General features: G+C 48.2%; 2 protein-coding genes across 3 annotated transcripts; one reads left to right on the top strand and one right to left on the bottom strand.

Annotated features, from left to right (window-relative positions):
- Positions 1-1,726: 1,726 nt before the first annotated feature.
- On the bottom strand, positions 1,727-10,505 carry UBE2A (ubiquitin conjugating enzyme E2 A). Of its 2 annotated transcripts, none has more exons than XM_063423741.1 (6): positions 10,296-10,505; positions 9,916-9,996; positions 9,781-9,806; positions 4,661-4,750; positions 3,559-3,647; positions 1,727-3,171 (listed from the first exon to the last, which is right to left on the bottom strand). In XM_063423741.1, exons 1-6 carry the CDS (start codon positions 10,337-10,339, stop codon positions 3,043-3,045), a joined length of 459 nt encoding a protein of 152 aa, XP_063279811.1. In that variant the 5' UTR covers positions 10,340-10,505; the 3' UTR covers positions 1,727-3,042. The 2 variants fall into 2 exon arrangements, with proteins under 2 accessions (XP_063279811.1, XP_063279813.1); XM_063423743.1 differs by having other exon boundaries at positions 10,274-10,320.
- Positions 10,506-11,565: 1,060 nt separating this feature from the next.
- On the top strand, positions 11,566-14,839 carry STEEP1 (STING1 ER exit protein 1). The gene is made up of 7 exons (XM_063423740.1): positions 11,566-11,757; positions 11,957-12,074; positions 12,219-12,260; positions 12,377-12,515; positions 13,031-13,120; positions 13,246-13,338; positions 14,063-14,839. Exons 1-7 carry the CDS (start codon positions 11,634-11,636, stop codon positions 14,123-14,125), a joined length of 669 nt encoding a protein of 222 aa, XP_063279810.1. The 5' UTR covers positions 11,566-11,633; the 3' UTR covers positions 14,126-14,839.
- The last annotated feature ends 476 nt before the right edge of the window (positions 14,840-15,315 follow it).

Below are 15,315 nucleotides of genomic sequence, written 5' to 3'. Positions count from 1 at the left end.
GTAGCTGAGTGTGGAAGCTCTCCAGGGCTGGCTTATGCCACTGGGAGGCCGGAGTGCTTCCCTCCTTTACGAGGAAGCAGCCTCTGACCTCTGTCTGTACTGCTCTGCCAGCAGGGTTACAGGACACAGTGCTCTGTGAGCCGTGGAGAACGCTCACCTCATGCTTGGGAATAAAGGGTAACAGTTGACCTTGGAAGAGCCAGGAGTGAGGCATGCCTAGAGGTGCTGGTTCTTCTGTCAGCAGTGGGGTGTGCAGAGAATCCTGTAATGCTAAGCCAGTCCTCACGCAGTGTTTGTCTGGTCTCCTGTTGCCATGTCTCAACCATCACCTTCAGTCTTCTGCTGCTTATATTTGTCTCTCCAAATCATTACACCTTCCTCTACCTTTTTTCCCACCTCTTGTTCTGCTGTGTTTTTAAATGCTCTCAGGGCTAAGGTGAATGTCCCAGTGGTGAGCAGTTGGAGGGATTTTCATCCCTGTAGGGTGCTGAGGAAGAGGAGAGACTGCCCTGGCAGTCTCAGAAGCAGGAAGCAGAGATCAAGCGTCCTCTCCTCTCTGCCTGGGTGCAGCACAGCTTCTGCTTGCTTGGCCTGCTGAGTAACAACTTCCTGCTGCCGTGAAAAAATAATACGGCAGTTAATTCTGAAATCAGTTTTTTTTCCATTTTGTTTGGGGTTGGTTTTTGTGCATTATTTCTCCTCCCTGTCTGAATTCTGCTCTCAAGAACACTGGGCTCTGGCAGATGGTGCTGTAGGAGTGGAAGAAGCCTGGTACTTTCTAGGGAAAGAAGTGAAGCTCCTCCTCTCTAACTTGGGTTTGCAGCAGGTTGTTAGAGCTTGGTGATGCCAAGGAAGGCAGTAAGAGCGCCTCTGGCAAAGGCCTCTTTCGGGAGAGTGGGGCCTAGCTGTACTCACTGTAGCTCAGCAGGGGCAGCGGGCCCAGGCTGTGCAGGACGTTGCCTTTCCTGTCCTGGGTCGCAGCTGTGACTCCTCTGCCGTGCACGGCAGGTCCTGCTGGGGGCTCTGGGTTTGGCTGCCGGGGCCTTACACAGAGCAGAGAACGCAGCGTCGCTGGCCCCGGGGGGCTGCAGAGCCTCAGCCTTCAGGAGAGGCACCACAGGGGCCGTGATGGGGCCTGCGGATAAAGGCCTTGCCTGGGCAAGGCTGAAGGTGGGACTGATTTTCTTTGGCACGTCTGTGTTCTCATTTCTGGCTGCCTCAAGAGTCCACTCCGTTGTTATGGGTTTTTTTTTAACTAGTGAAACAAACACAAGAAGGGTGGGACTACGGAGACCATGGGAACAGAGGCCCTGGTAGCCTCTGTGGCCTTCGGGGACTTGGCCCCGTCAGAAAGGGTCGTGCCTGCAGCAGGCACTGCAGCTGCTCCACACGAGGCACTGCAGGTACACATCTGCATCAGTGAAAGAGCCCAGCCACTTACAACTGTGGAGCTCAGCAACAGAACCGGCTTTTGTTATCTGCCATTCCTCATAAATCCTGTTCTGTGCTGGCTCAGACAGGAGGAGAATAAATGCGATTCCTGTAGCGGCTGAGCTCACAAAGTTCTGTGGCTAACTCAGGGGCACAGGCTCCTTTCTGTCCCCAGCCCTGACTCCTCCCCTGCCCCACCCCCGCGCACTTCTCCCGCTCCTGCTGCCGCAGGAGGAAGTACTGCACAGTGCTGGAGCTTCACCCCACGCCCAATTAAAGAAGCACAGTTATACACTTCTTGCCTATTTATACAATAAGCACTAAGGTTACACTTTATTTACAACTTTTGAAAAATGTACAGTTTCTTACATGGGTTACTTGTGCAAAGTTATACTTTTCAACTAACAGACCAATGTGCACACAAAAGACACTGAACAGTGGACAACACAATTGCAGGTTCCATCCCACACTGCTGCTTAAGGTATTCTGTATTCCAAAGGTACAAACTTGCCTTACAAAAAAAGTGACTGGACTTACAAATGGTTTCTTTTTTTTTCAGAATTGAAAAAATACTTTCATACAACTGAAGGGAACAAACTCAAGCATGCAGCAGTAGCTCACACGAACCACGTGGTCATCTAAGACGAGCAGAAACTGCAGAGACTCGAGTGCCTACCATGGCCTCAATTCATACTTTCCACAAGACAAAGTTAGATCCCAAACATCTTTCTCAGCTGAAGATAAGGGGCAGGAGAAAGACACCAAAGGGGCGCAATTCCATCTGGAACAGGTCAGGTTTTACCTCTTTCTTACTGTGGAAGGCCTTTTGCTGAGTACCACAGCTCTACCTGGTTTTGTCCAGCAATGCCTCAGGGAAAGGACTACAGAAACCTATTGACAGTTTCTGTAGGCATGTGTAAAATAGTGATTTAAAAAAAAGGGCTTGTTTCTCACGCTCTCAGCAACAATCCAAGTACCACAGCCACAGTGACTTACGTAGATCTGTACATAAATCTTACATGTGAAGTGCAGAAGTAACAAGCACTTCGGGGTCTTACTAAATCTTTGAATTGGAATCAATTGAAGAGTTGATTTTTTCAACATGAGTAAAGGAGTTGATAAACCAATACAAAAGGGAAACGAAAGATGATTTCTTCACCCAGTACTTACAAACGCAGTGGGGTCTAAACCAATAGTAGAGGTAAGTGACCAGCCTGGACACATCAGCACTCTAGTTTATATCAGTTAAAAAATGTGTATGTATATAAACATCCCTTTTATCAAGCTACACATAAGCATCACTGTGTATAACACAATTACAATTAAAAGCTTAGTGTACACTACAGAAATGCACAATACTGCCCTAAGACTGGAGAGGGACCACAGAAAATGAATTCAGCATCAGTAACTCTTTTGCAAGTAACCCAAGTACAGAACGTTTGACTTCAAAGTGGGTGGGTTCTGACGTCCAAGGAGAAGAAGCTTCAGCAAGGGAGGGTGGCAACAGCACAACAGCTATTTTGCTTGCAAAGTAAATGCTAGGAGGAAAAAGATGACTCTGACACTTTGTTTATTTTCCTCATCAACAGTGTTCATTTGCATCATCCTGGGTCAACAGTCACGCCAGCTCTGTTCTACTATTGCAGAAACCCGTTTTTCATATTCCCGCTTATTCTCTTGGTATAGCTGAGCTGCCTGGCTGTTTGCCGGACTGTTCGGATTTGGCTCATCCAATAGGGACTGTGCAAAGAGAAAAAAATCCTTAGGCACTGCAAACTACAGTTTTCCAACACATTCTCTAAACTATCCATATTAGTCAGAGCAGAGGCGTTAGTCCAGGTGCAGCACACTGCATCCTTGCAGCTGGAAGGCTTTAGAGGCTGTGGCCGCCTGTGCTGCACGGCACAGGGGACCTGCTGTGACAGCCAAGCGCTGCATCGCTGGTGCGCCCCTGCGGTGACCACCGGTGCCACTGCCTGGCCAGTTTACACTGGAAAGGATTCACACTTGGCCAGTATCAAGGTACAGCTGCTACACCGGCTCTTAGGAGAGGGGAAAAGGTTTCCTGAGCTGTTTTTGTGAAAGCATCCTAAGGTCATTCTGTCTCTTCATGCAGAGTTCTTTTACCTGTATGGATGTTAAGATGGAGGAGACATCGTAAGTGGGGCTCCAGCGATTTTGAAGGATATCCAGACATATACTACCATCTGCATAGACTGGAAAGGGTCAAAAAGAACAGTTTAAAACACAGCTTGTACAGATACTGGCTTTTCTCCCTAGCAGTGCCTGATCTGGAAAACCTATGTACAGACACACTGCCAACTGTCCATAGGGTCTGCCAGGCTGAAATCCTGCAAACAGGCCTGTAGGCAGGAAGCAGTGAAGCTCCTCACCAACAGAAGCCTGAAGTATTTAAACTCAACCCCTGGCTATTCTCTCACAAACTTCTATGTGTCACTGCAACTACCACTGTGGAAAATCATGAACAGATTTTAAAAAATTTTAGCCACCCAGAAGTGAACCAAACAAATATCACTCACAAACCAGTTGTTCACACTCCAGGTTTCCCCATGAAGTCTCTGCAACAGAGTCCAGCTGCTTACAGCAGCTAAAGGAGAACCTTCCCTCTCTGCACTGTACCCACACTTGCCATGTTGGAAGGTTTCTGGTATTTCTGCACAAAGCTAGTATTTGTTTGGAGGCAAGGAATATCTCTCCAGCCTTTAGTTACCAAGGAAGGGTAACTAAACAATTAAATTAATTAAACAGTCTTACTGTCACTGGCTATAGCTGGACCCTAACATTACATTTCATGGTGTATCATTCTTACAGGCATTTTGGGGAAGAAAAGTGATAGAAGACAGCTGCATTCACCAGTGTCACTACGCTGTATCTACAATACATACAGACAGAAGTCCAAAGCACTGCTATTTAAGTACAAAACATTCTTCTGTAAGGCTCAACAGGCAGTTGAGTGTCTCATCAGTACTGTGCTGTAACACCTGAAAGGTAAGAGGCTGCTTTTATTGCCCCTTTCTTTTCAAGCGTGAGCACTGCTCACATATCCATCCCTACCAAAATGACACAACACACTGCAATTTTGCTGCCTTATTAGATAGTGAAAACTTTTATACAGCAAGCTACAACAAAAAACACCCAGCCCTCTCTTTCCCCCCCAAACCTCCAACAAAACAGCAAAAATGAACCCAGGTATTGTGTAAGTACTTACCATTTGGATGAAACATTTTAGAGACAAATCTGACAGTAGGTGGCTTATTCGGGTATTCTTCTGTGAATTCTATTGTAAGTTTGAAAGTTCCTGGAGATGAAAGAGAGATAAGCAACCTTTATTCAGCATGAATTTACACAAGGGATGATTAAGTAGCAACCCCCACAATGCACACTAACACTACTGTGCTCACAGAGGCTTGTTGGATATGGAAGACACTGTGCAATCTCACCGCAATTCCTTTACTCTCGTGGAGTTAATCATGAAGTCTCAGACAGTACCGGTACAAGAGCATTGCCTGTGACTTACTTAAATTTTATTGCCAAAACCAGTCAAAAGGTTAATGCAGGGCAATAAATCTGCCCTTGGGGTTTTCTTCCAGAGAGCCCAATCCCAGTACACTGTACAAACCACAGCAGTGGGTGTAGAACCATCTGTGTAACACAACATCATTTAGTGACTCCTATCTATGGAACATGCTGTCATGGCAAGGACCTTGTAATTTATTTCCCCTAAATTAAAAAAAAACAGAAGTTATGTTTCTCAACAACTGTAAGGTAATCACATCTTGCAGAAAAGTAGTACTGAACACGGATCCAGATGTCACACTTTAAAATATAAACCTGACCATTTACTTCACACTAACTGATCATTCTTAGAGAAAGACTGATTAAGCAGAAACAGAAAACTGTAGCTGAGTCTCAATCCAACCATTTTAACAGCCTGCACCAACGTAAGTTATTTTAGCCCTTCTCCTCAGGCTGTGACAATCTGAGAATAAGAAGTCTGTCAACTAAACTGCACATATGGGTTCAGGGGATTAGGGACTACTCCTGATTCAGCTCCGTAACTAAGGAACTCTGCCTACTCCACTGCAGACCATGAGAGCTCCTCCCAACCACCACCAAGAGCAACCAAACCCAGGGGCAGCTTGGGATCTTCCTGGGTGTGCTCCGCAAGAAATACCTGCAGCACCTTCACATAAATACACAGCTCTCCTGTAGAAGGACTGCACCCAAGAGCAGCAGCTGGAACAAGCTGCTGGTGGGGCACTTTGCCTTTTTTGAAAGGGCATCCTTATGTATCAGTGATGAGTCAGGTTCCCCCCGTCCCTCCCATGCTGAGTGTCCTTGCTTTGTACTGTGAGGGAGTTTTTCAGCACTAATATAATGAAGCAATTTCTTCGGCTGGCAAACAAGTGCCCAACAACTGTAAGTCAGAGAACAGATTTCTGGTTTTCTATTTTTTCTTAGATCAGCAAGGACCTGCAAGATTTCCCAGGGACTCCTTTCTTTATGAGGAGATAAACTGTAACACTGAGTTGCTAGAAATGAAGGTCATTGCTTTGACGTTCCAGTTAGCAAATGAAGACACAGCACAGATGCTTTAGCACTTTCCCTACAGCACTGGGAAGTCTCAACACCCTAAAAATAAGTTTATGCGTGTTTCATTTTTTTATTAGCAGCCTAACAATGTAACAGCAGAGAGCCAACACTGTGCTATCTCACTGTGAAACAAACGAGCCAGAACAGTAGAGTTAGGATTGTTCAAATTAGTGGAAGTCTGCAGTGGGGTTTTCAAGTTTACTTCAGCTTAGTCCAGAAGCACAGAGCCAGGTCTGGGATCAGCACGAAACCCAGGACTGGGAAGTCAGTAACAACTTCTGTCAGCTGCAAACATCAGCCCCTCAGAACCAAATGCTTAGAGATTTGACTCTGGATATTCTCAGCTCTCCCCACCCCAGTTCTGGCTCTCAGTAGCCTCCTCCAGAGGAAGGGGGACTAAGCAAGCAGTAGGCTGAAAACCAAGCACAAACCATCACAATGGCTTGACAGTAACAATTTGGTCTTAGAATTTATTTAAAACAACTGAAAGAAAGGGAAGCTATTGTCCCACCAGAGACAGGACAGCACTACTTTTAACACAGATCTGAGCAAGGGGCTCATCTGGAGCAATATCCAGCTGGAGTAGCTACCTACTCAGATTTCAGGGCCCAGAGTGGCAATGGCTCTTTGGAAATGCTCCACAGTACACAAACCCTCATTACTGAGCTTTATTAAAGTGCAAATCCAGAGATTTGACACACTGAAGTCCAAGGGTCACTCACACTGACAGCCCACAAGAGGCATCACAACAACTGCTGCGGATGAGGCCTTCAGTGTTCAGTCCCTTCTGTTACTAACTTTAATGCTTTCCACTGATATTTCTCACAACTTACCCCAGACAGACATTTTTAAAACAGAGATGATTCTGTATTCACTGTCATTACTGATACTGGGATCACCACTAATCGTAGGAGACCATTCTCTTTTCTGCCCTGTACTTACCCTGTACTTACCTACAGGACTGGAGACCCTGACACAGCCAAGAGAGGCTTCTGCAGGGCCTGTGCTCCAGCTCCAGAACTCCAGAGAGCAGAGCCCGTGTCCCTGCAGGGCCCCCTCACTGCAGCCCCCAAGAGCAACCCCTCCATTCCACTGCCGAAAAAGCGGGGATGAGCTCTTTCACTCCTACATGAGGATACAGGATCCATATTCCACAAGCAAGGCATAAACTACACTGGAGACAAATGCCTTGTGTTCTCTGTTCAAGCCTCCTGCACAATTGCAGCAAGGCAGGATACCACAACAGCTGAACTACTCAAATCTCTCCAGGCCAGGAATCCTACACTACCCACAGGATCATCATCCAGTTTCAGAGAAACAGGTCTAAAGGACGGGGACAGCCTGGATTTCCATGGCTGTGCCAGCATTACCACTTTAGATGCCACACACATAAAGATTCTTAGAAATATGGTGAAGGGCATGATAAATATCCCCAGGGTCCTACTGCAGACACCTGCAATCGAATCCTCTTAAACCAGAAGATGGAAGTTATGCTGCTGATCTAAATTAGTGGTTGCTCCTAAGCTGAGCCAGCCTGCACACCAAGTTGTGAAAACACTCTCCAAAGTCTGGGGGTGGAGAAAGAGTGATATCAGCTGCAGAATGCTGCACAGGAAGTAAACAAATGTGTTTCAACTTCATGTCTGCAGCCCAGACAAACTACGACACCTCAGAAGCTGCAAGCAGAGAAGGGCCTCAGCAGAACAACAATAAAGAACAGTAACCCTCATGATGTTGGCATTCCATTATACCTCTAGAATAACAAACCCCCCCAAGATTCACAGGCTACTTTTACCAGAACTACGCTGTCTGAAATTTTACAATATCACCACAGAGTGAAAATGCCTAAAAATGAAAAAGAACACTGATCTGCAAAGGCTTCATGAGAAAGATTATAGCTTCAGTGAACCTTTGAGTCACACGGGCCTTTGCAGTTGCAAAGCAGGTCCAAACTAACATGCTGTTAAATTACAATTTCCTTACTCTCACCCACAAGGAGCTGAACTGCGTCTGGACTGCACTACCATTATCTGAACTGTGCCACTGCTCACTGAATGGGAAAGCACAGCTGAAGCACCAACATGCCCCACCTCCAGGCACCACCCAGAGCTTTGTTATCCAGTAAGGTAAGATACAGCCAGAGGAGAAGGGATAAGCAGATATTCTGCAACACAAGACACATCTGTTTTCCTGAGCACATTGTGAAAAAACAGACTTTTCTAAGAGAAGGGCAATCCATCACACCCTGAGATTTACATTATGACATCAGCCAAAGCAGGACAGCAGCAGCAGCCTCAAGCTGAACCTCGAACTGCTGTGAGTGCAACACATCCTCAGCACCCAAGATAAAGACACAATGCTGCTTCAGAAAGAACAGAGGAAATCAATATGTCAAGGCTCTCAAAAGCAGTCCTCAACCTTCTGCAACTAAATGGAAATATATGGAAAAAAGCCCTTACAGCATCTGTTAACCACATGCTAAGCTGGAAGAGCCTGAGCATGGTAAGAACGAACCTGCAAGGAGACAGCTTTCTCCTCCAAACAGTGAATCACTCTATTAGCAGCAGTGCTCCAAGAGCCTGAGCAGCTCTAGCAACCCCCACAGAAGTTTAAGTGAGCCCTTCTTTCAGGGCTACCAGATGAGACAGCAAAACACATTTAGTCTAGCTGTTTTATTATGCAGTGTTTTAAGTCCAAGTTCTAAACGTTAGACTGCTGAGGCAGCTACTTCAGCAAATTTCTTAACTAATGAAATACGTTAAAAACAAGTGAGTCTTCAGAGTTTTCTTAGGTCTGACATATTTCAAGTCTTCAAAATTTTCACAGAGAAATACAATCTGCAATTTGATTTGCACATCCACAGGTGCTACCACCAAGGATAAACAAAGACAAGGGAGTTAGCCAAGCACAACATAAGAGTTAAGGAATTTTTCCTATGCTTTTGTCATGAGTCATGGAGATGTAAGATTAATTATAGCCTACACTGAAAGTATCTTTAAAAAATGCATTACTGATTTCAGTTAAGACAGTATTTCATGTCTAACAGGTTTTTCACAAGATGCTTTAGTACTCATACAGCATCTGTAAACCACTGAAGTCAGTAAGACCAGATGGAAACTACAGGTATGTCACCAGGACCTATTTAGTCAGACCTTTTAAACTTAAAAAGTCTTTTCAGTCTTAAGCCCTGAATGATAACAACTGTAGCAGAATTAAATATATGACAAGAAAAAGCCACTCTTCTGAACTTCCTCACACATTCACCCCATTTCCTACTTCAGCTGGCTCATGTTAGAACTCGCTCACTTCCAGCATCAGAAAAAATCAGAACTTTAAAAAAAAGACAACAGCTCTATACCAAGTTATTGATGGTTAGTCAAACATGAATCTCGTTAAAAACGTGATCCAGAGCTCAACAGAAAAGTTTGTAGAGATCCTTAAAATTACTTATAATAGATGTAGCAATTACAAGCAAGACTGTACAAGCTAATTTGTATGTTTTGTAAGTCAACACAGCAATCTAAACCTCCAACACCTTCTGAGAGCAGGATTAGAAAAATAATATTTACATAAATCGGGCACACACGTGTGTGGTCAGCTGAACATGCACCCACGTCCCCCCACCATCCCCAGGCCCACACCTGTTGCAGTCTACGGTAGTGACACCAAGGCCGTGTCAAACCGCAGCAGTTCACCCCGAGAAAGCCAAACACCAGCCCCGCACGCCGCACTTACCGTCCTCGAAAGGGGTCCCCTCGGGCCTGGAGAAGGGAAAGCAAAGCACAGCGTTACCCCGCTGGCAGCCCGGCTCCGACCTCCCGGCGGCTGAGCGGCCCCCGCGGCCCGCCGCCCCCTTCCCTGCCGACTCACCCGAAGATGACGGCGTTCCACACCATGATGTTGTTCTCAGAGGGGGCCCCGCTCACCCCGGCCGGGGGATCCTCCTGCAGCCTGCGGGGCACACGGAGGGTGAGTGAGGCCCGCGGCCCCCGCCTGCGCCAACGGCGTAACCCGGGACGCCGCTGCGCAAATGGCGTAACCCCGCCCGGCAGCGGCCGCGCCGCGCCAACAGCGTAACCCGGCCCGGCAGCGGCCCCCTGCGCAAACGGCGTAACCCGCGCTACGCAATGAGCGCAGCGCGCCTTGCCCCGCCGCCATGTTGTGCTGCCCCCTCCTCCCCCGGTAGCGCTCGGCCCTTCGTCCTCCTCCCTCCCGCCCGCCGCTTTACCCTCGTCCCGCGGCCTCGGTACCTCTTGAAGTCCCGCATGAGGCGCCTACGGGCCGGAGTGGACATGGTGGGCTGAGGGTTATAGCTCAGGCATACACTGCCGGAGGGAGCGCCGGGCGCAGATGAGATTCGAGCTCCGACTGAGGCGGCGGCGGCGGCGCTGACGGACGGGAGCGATCGCAGCCTCTACCACTACGGCGGGCACGGGGGGGGGGGATGGGGGGGCCCTGGGCTGCACCGACTCCTGCGCCGGCAGCCGGACAGTCCCGGGATGTACCAACGGCGCGGGGAGAGGGGGGCGGAGCCGGATGTGGCTGAGCCCCCGGCTCAGCCTCTACCATCACGGCGAGGGGCGGTGCCTGGGGGCGGCACCAACAGCGGCGGAGGGCGGGGGTGCGATAGGAGCAGTGGCGTCACGGAAGGGGCGGCACGGCGGCGGCGCTGCGGATTGGGATCAAAACAGTTCAATAGGGAAAACAAAGGCAGGAGCTCGAACGAGCCAAAACAAGGAGCTCATTCCCCACTTCCCCAGGGCAGACAGGGCTCCATCACAAGTGACAGTGTCTTGGGAAGACAAACACCATCACTCTAAATGCCCTCCCTTCCCTCCTCCCCCAGATGTATTGCTGAGCATGAGGCCATATGGTCTGGGATATCCCTTGGGGCAGCTGGGTTCAGCTGTCCTGGCTGTGTCCCCTCTCAGCTCCTCGTGCACCTCCCGCTGCTGGGGTAGGATGAGGAGCAGAGAAGGCCTTGGCTCAGGGTAAATCCTGCTCAGCAGTAACAAAAACATCTCTGAGTTATCAGCACTGCTCCAGCACAAAACCAAACCACAGCCCCAAACAAGCTACTGTGAAGAAAATTAACTCTATCGCTGACAAAACCAGCACAGCCTGCTACACTGCATTTTCTGCTTCCCCAGAGAGTGTTTTCCAAGGGGAAAAAGCGCTATTTTCTACATTTCTTTAATAGCTTTTGGAAATAAAGAATCTCTCCGCTATCATGTAAAGCAGACTGGCTGGGCTGTGTTTCTCGAGTTTATCCTCACTTGTAATTTCATATAATCCAGCTGTGCGGGGAGGCGACTGAAGAAAGACAAGGGAGAAAACCCAGTGAAAGAGAGTTAACGATGCTGTCACGGCTGCAATGCCAGCCTGCCGTTCCGGCCCTTTCCTGCTGTACCAGCCTGCGCAGTGAGAACGGCATGAGCTCTGGGTGCCTTGCCCCGTGCCCGGCCCTTTGAGGCACAGCCGAGCCGGCAGCCGCGGGCTCAGTTCTTCCGGAGCCCCGCGGAGCCGCCCCGGCGGGCGGGGCCGGGCGCGCGGGGGCCGGGCCAGGCGGCTCCGAGCCCGCCGGCGCCATGCCTAAGGTTGTATCGCGGTCCGTCGTGTGCTCCGACACCCGCGACCGCGAGGAGTACGACGATGGGGAGAAGCCGCTGCACGTCTACTACTGTCTGTGCGGGCAGATGGTGCTGGTGCTCGGTGAGCCGGGGGCAGGGGCAGGCCGCGGCCCGGGGAGGGGCAGGCCGCGGCCCGGCGGCGCAGAGGGCCCGGGAAGGCGGCGGGAGGGTGTGGGTGCGGGTTCGGGATGCGGGGTGCGGAGGAAGGGTGCGAATTCCGGGTACCCGGCGCGGGTGCCCGCCCGGCCCCTCCGCCAGCCCGGCCCCGCCGCTCCCCGCAGATTGCCAGCTGGAGAAGCTGCCGATGCGGCCGCGGGACCGCGCCCGCGTGATGGACGCGGCCAAGCACGCCCATAAATTCTGCAACGCCGAGGAGGAAGAGAGCGTCTTCCTGCGCAGGTGGGCCCGGCCTCTGTATTCCCTGTCCCTCTGAGCCCCAGGCCCCGGGAAGGGGCTGCCCTCCCCGCCCAGCTGGGAGCCACCAGCCAGGCACGGAGACCTCGTGTCCTTGTGCTCTGCTCAAGCACTGCCTCTGTCCCCCAGACCCGAAGGCATAGAGCGGCAGTTCAGGAAGAAGTGTGGCAAGTAAGTGACTTATTTTAGTCTTTTAGTCTTTCACTTCCCTTTAGACTCTTTTTATGAGGAAACCATAGGAATCCAGAGTCTGTGTTTCCTTCAGATATGCATATTTCTGTTTCCAGGTGTGGACTGCTGCTCTTTTATCAACACCAACAGAAGAATGCTCCTGTGACGTTCATTGTTGATGGTGCTGTGGTCAAATTCGGCCAGGGTTTTGGGAAAACAAACATATATACTCAAAAACAAGAACCTCCTAAAAAGGTGATTTGCTTTAGGGAAGAAGGTTATCTTTTCTAAAGGTGTTGTGTATAATATAACTTAATGGTAAGAGCAGAGGGGAGAGAAAAGAAAAAGAAAAGGACCTCCGAACAATAACTCAATTTGGTGTCTCGTCCGTGTCTCCTTTAAGTTTTCCTTGACAGAAGTTACTGCAGCTTGGAGTCCTCGCACTAAAGGAGAGCAAAATAAACCTAAAATCTGACTGTGCCTGGTATTTAGGCTCAGTTAACAGAAATTGTAAAAAGGTCAGCTTGGTAGTCTGCACAGTGAGTCTCAAAAGTCTGGCTCATCTACTGTATACCAGTGAGCTTGCTAACCAGAGAGGCTTCACCTCTAAGCCCAGAAATCGCTGAGCGTAATTCCCCTTTGCCACCCACAGAGTTCAGGTAATCTTGATGGCTTGCATAAGAAGCCTTAAAAGCTTTGGAAGGAGGAAGCAATCCCTACTGGCACAACTTTTGCCAAGGTTTAACAAAATATTCTTGTTTTTCACCCAGGTGATGATGACCAAACGGACCAAAGACATGGGCAAGTTCAGTTCTGTCACAGTCTCCACAATTGATGAAGAGGAAGAAGAGATTGAAGCAGTGAGTTTTGGATGCCCTTAGTGGCAGCCACATCTGAGCTGGGCAGAGCCAGCAATGATCTCACTCTTTGGATGAGATGTTATTGCTGTGGGGGTTGCTATTGCAAAGTGATGTGTGTGTTTCAGAGGGAGATTGCAGACTCCTACGCACAGAATGCAAAAGTGATTGAGAAGCAGCTGGAACGCAAAGGCATGAGCAAGAAAAGGCTACAAGAGTTGGTGAGTTTTTCTTTCGTGCTGAACACAAACCTCTGAGATGTGTTGGCTTTGTACACAAAAGCTATCTTGCAGATCAGACTGCAAGTATAGAGAGGTTCTGGTGTAGTCACAGGTAACTTGCAGCTTTGTGAGGATGAGATTTCCTTTACAAGTTTTATTGACATGTTCCTCTAGTCCCCATGAACTTAAAATTGCATGCCATTGCCTGGAGAGCTAATGAAGAGCAGCCAGCAGAGTGCTTGCAAGGAGGCTTTCTGTGACCTGTTGGATAAGGAACAAGGCCATGGCTTTGCCAGCCTGTGTTCCCATGCCTGCTTTGCAGAGCAGGTCACTGCCATGAGGCATCAGGCACAGCAAGGCTCTTGTGGAGGATCTGCAGCTCAGCTGCTACTGCAAGGGGCACACGAAGAATAAATAGCAAGAACTCACAACTGATCTCACCTCCTATGACAGGAGGGTAGTAGATGGAAAGGGGGAGGAAATGAGCAGCTTCCACCTGAGGATATAAAGTACAAAATTGTCTCTTGGTCATTTGGTCTTGGGCTTTTTACAATTTTTAATATGGTCCTCATTTTGTATGTCAGCAAAGCCCTCGAGCTACTCTTGCTCATGGTTTTGGAACTGAAAAGTTTGCAGTGGTCAGGCAAGGAGAGCAAACTTAATTTGAGCATGAAAGGAAAATTATCCAGACATTATTTAATTCTGCCTTAATTTTCATATTCAGGCTGAGTTGGAAGCCAAGAAAGCCAAGATGAAGGGAACCCTGATTGATAACCAGTTCAAATGAAATGCTGCGTAGCTGCTGGGTGTTTGGAGTCAGGAGAAAACTACCAAGAGCTATCACCGTTCTGTCAACAAAGCAGAAGTAATAGACAACGTTGAAGAGTTGGACTGTGCTGCAGCCAGCTTGAAACATGAGAATGTCTCTGTACCCTTCCGTATAAGTGACATTCTGGGCATCGGTCTTAACTCCACTGGTACTGGAGACTTTGCTCAAACTGCAATTTTCTACAGACCCAGTGTTATGAGCAGGCTGTTCCAGGCCGAATATTTACTTTCAAGAAAATCTTTGCTGGGTGCCTTCCTAAGTTCACCTTTAGATACCTGTCTTTTTATTTTGTAGTTTTCAAATGTGTTTCCTTGAATACATTAGAACAATACATAACTGTACAACAAAGAAATCCTTACAAAAGTAAGCTCTATGCCTATTGTTCATTTTGTTATTTTAAATGTGTCCAAAAGGTGCAGCAGCCTGAGCCATGCCAGTCCAACACAGTCTGGAATGACTGGAATGTACAGCTTGGGTATGGTGCTGCTGCTCATCCTGACCTGCCCGAGGCAGTCAGCACAGACTGGGCTGCAGTACTGCAGTCTCAGCTCCTGCTGAACATCACAAGGCTGCAGTTGTACAGAACTACACTGTCACAACAGACACATACAGGAATATAAAATCCAAGCTTGTTTTAAACTGCTGTAAATAAAAACTACTAATGAGTTCAAATACATGTTTGGAAGTTGTTGACACAGCTGGTGATCATTAAAGAATACAACTGTACATCTGAACTAGCTCACTGGGCAAAACTGTACCAGTAGTTGGAGTTGTGAAATGTGAAGGAAAAATTTTTTTGAGTGTACTGACCACTCAGGACTTGGGTAGACAACATTACACACCAGTTTTTAAAGTACCTTGTTTGGTAATAGTAGTTTGTGCCTCTTGCATGATGTAATAACAGTACTCTCTAGCCCATATCTTTGGTGAATTAAATACCATGTTACAGATTTTAACTAAAATACCTTTCCTGAGATGTTATACTCTACCAAGTAAATGCATCATAACATGCAAGCAACGAGCAAGATGCTTCCATGTCCCACAATTATTATGGAAAACTTCCTATAATCAATAAAGGTTTTCCATCTGGCTCTATAACCCTGACTAGAAAACACAGATCTGCTTACCAGTAAGGATCTATCCTTTCT

Source organism: Prinia subflava, chromosome Z, assembly GCF_021018805.1.
Source record: "Prinia subflava isolate CZ2003 ecotype Zambia chromosome Z, Cam_Psub_1.2, whole genome shotgun sequence".
NCBI classification, from domain to species: Eukaryota; Metazoa; Chordata; class Aves; order Passeriformes; family Cisticolidae; genus Prinia; species Prinia subflava.
This window is presented reverse-complemented; position numbering and strand designations above follow the sequence as displayed.

What these genes read in the sequence shown, in the direction of transcription:
- UBE2A (XM_063423741.1), bottom strand. Translation starts at nt 10,339, where the DNA reads ATGTCCACTCCGGCCCGTAGGCGCCTCATGCGGGACTTCAAGAG. An exon ending in TGGAACGCCGTCATCTTCGG is followed by an intron (nt 9,807 to 9,915) that starts GTGAGTCGGCAG and finishes TCCCTTCTCCAG; the next exon opens with GCCCGAGGGGACCCCTTTCG. An exon ending in GGGGACCCCTTTCGAGGACG is followed by an intron (nt 4,751 to 9,780) that starts GTAAGTGCGGCG and finishes TTTCATCTCCAG; the next exon opens with GAACTTTCAAACTTACAATA.
- STEEP1 (XM_063423740.1), top strand. Translation starts at nt 11,634, where the DNA reads ATGCCTAAGGTTGTATCGCGGTCCGTCGTGTGCTCCGACACCCGCGAC. An exon ending in TTCAGGAAGAAGTGTGGCAA is followed by an intron (nt 12,261 to 12,376) that starts GTAAGTGACTTA and finishes TTCTGTTTCCAG; the next exon opens with GTGTGGACTGCTGCTCTTTT. An exon ending in AGAAAAGGCTACAAGAGTTG is followed by an intron (nt 13,339 to 14,062) that starts GTGAGTTTTTCT and finishes TTTCATATTCAG; the next exon opens with GCTGAGTTGGAAGCCAAGAA.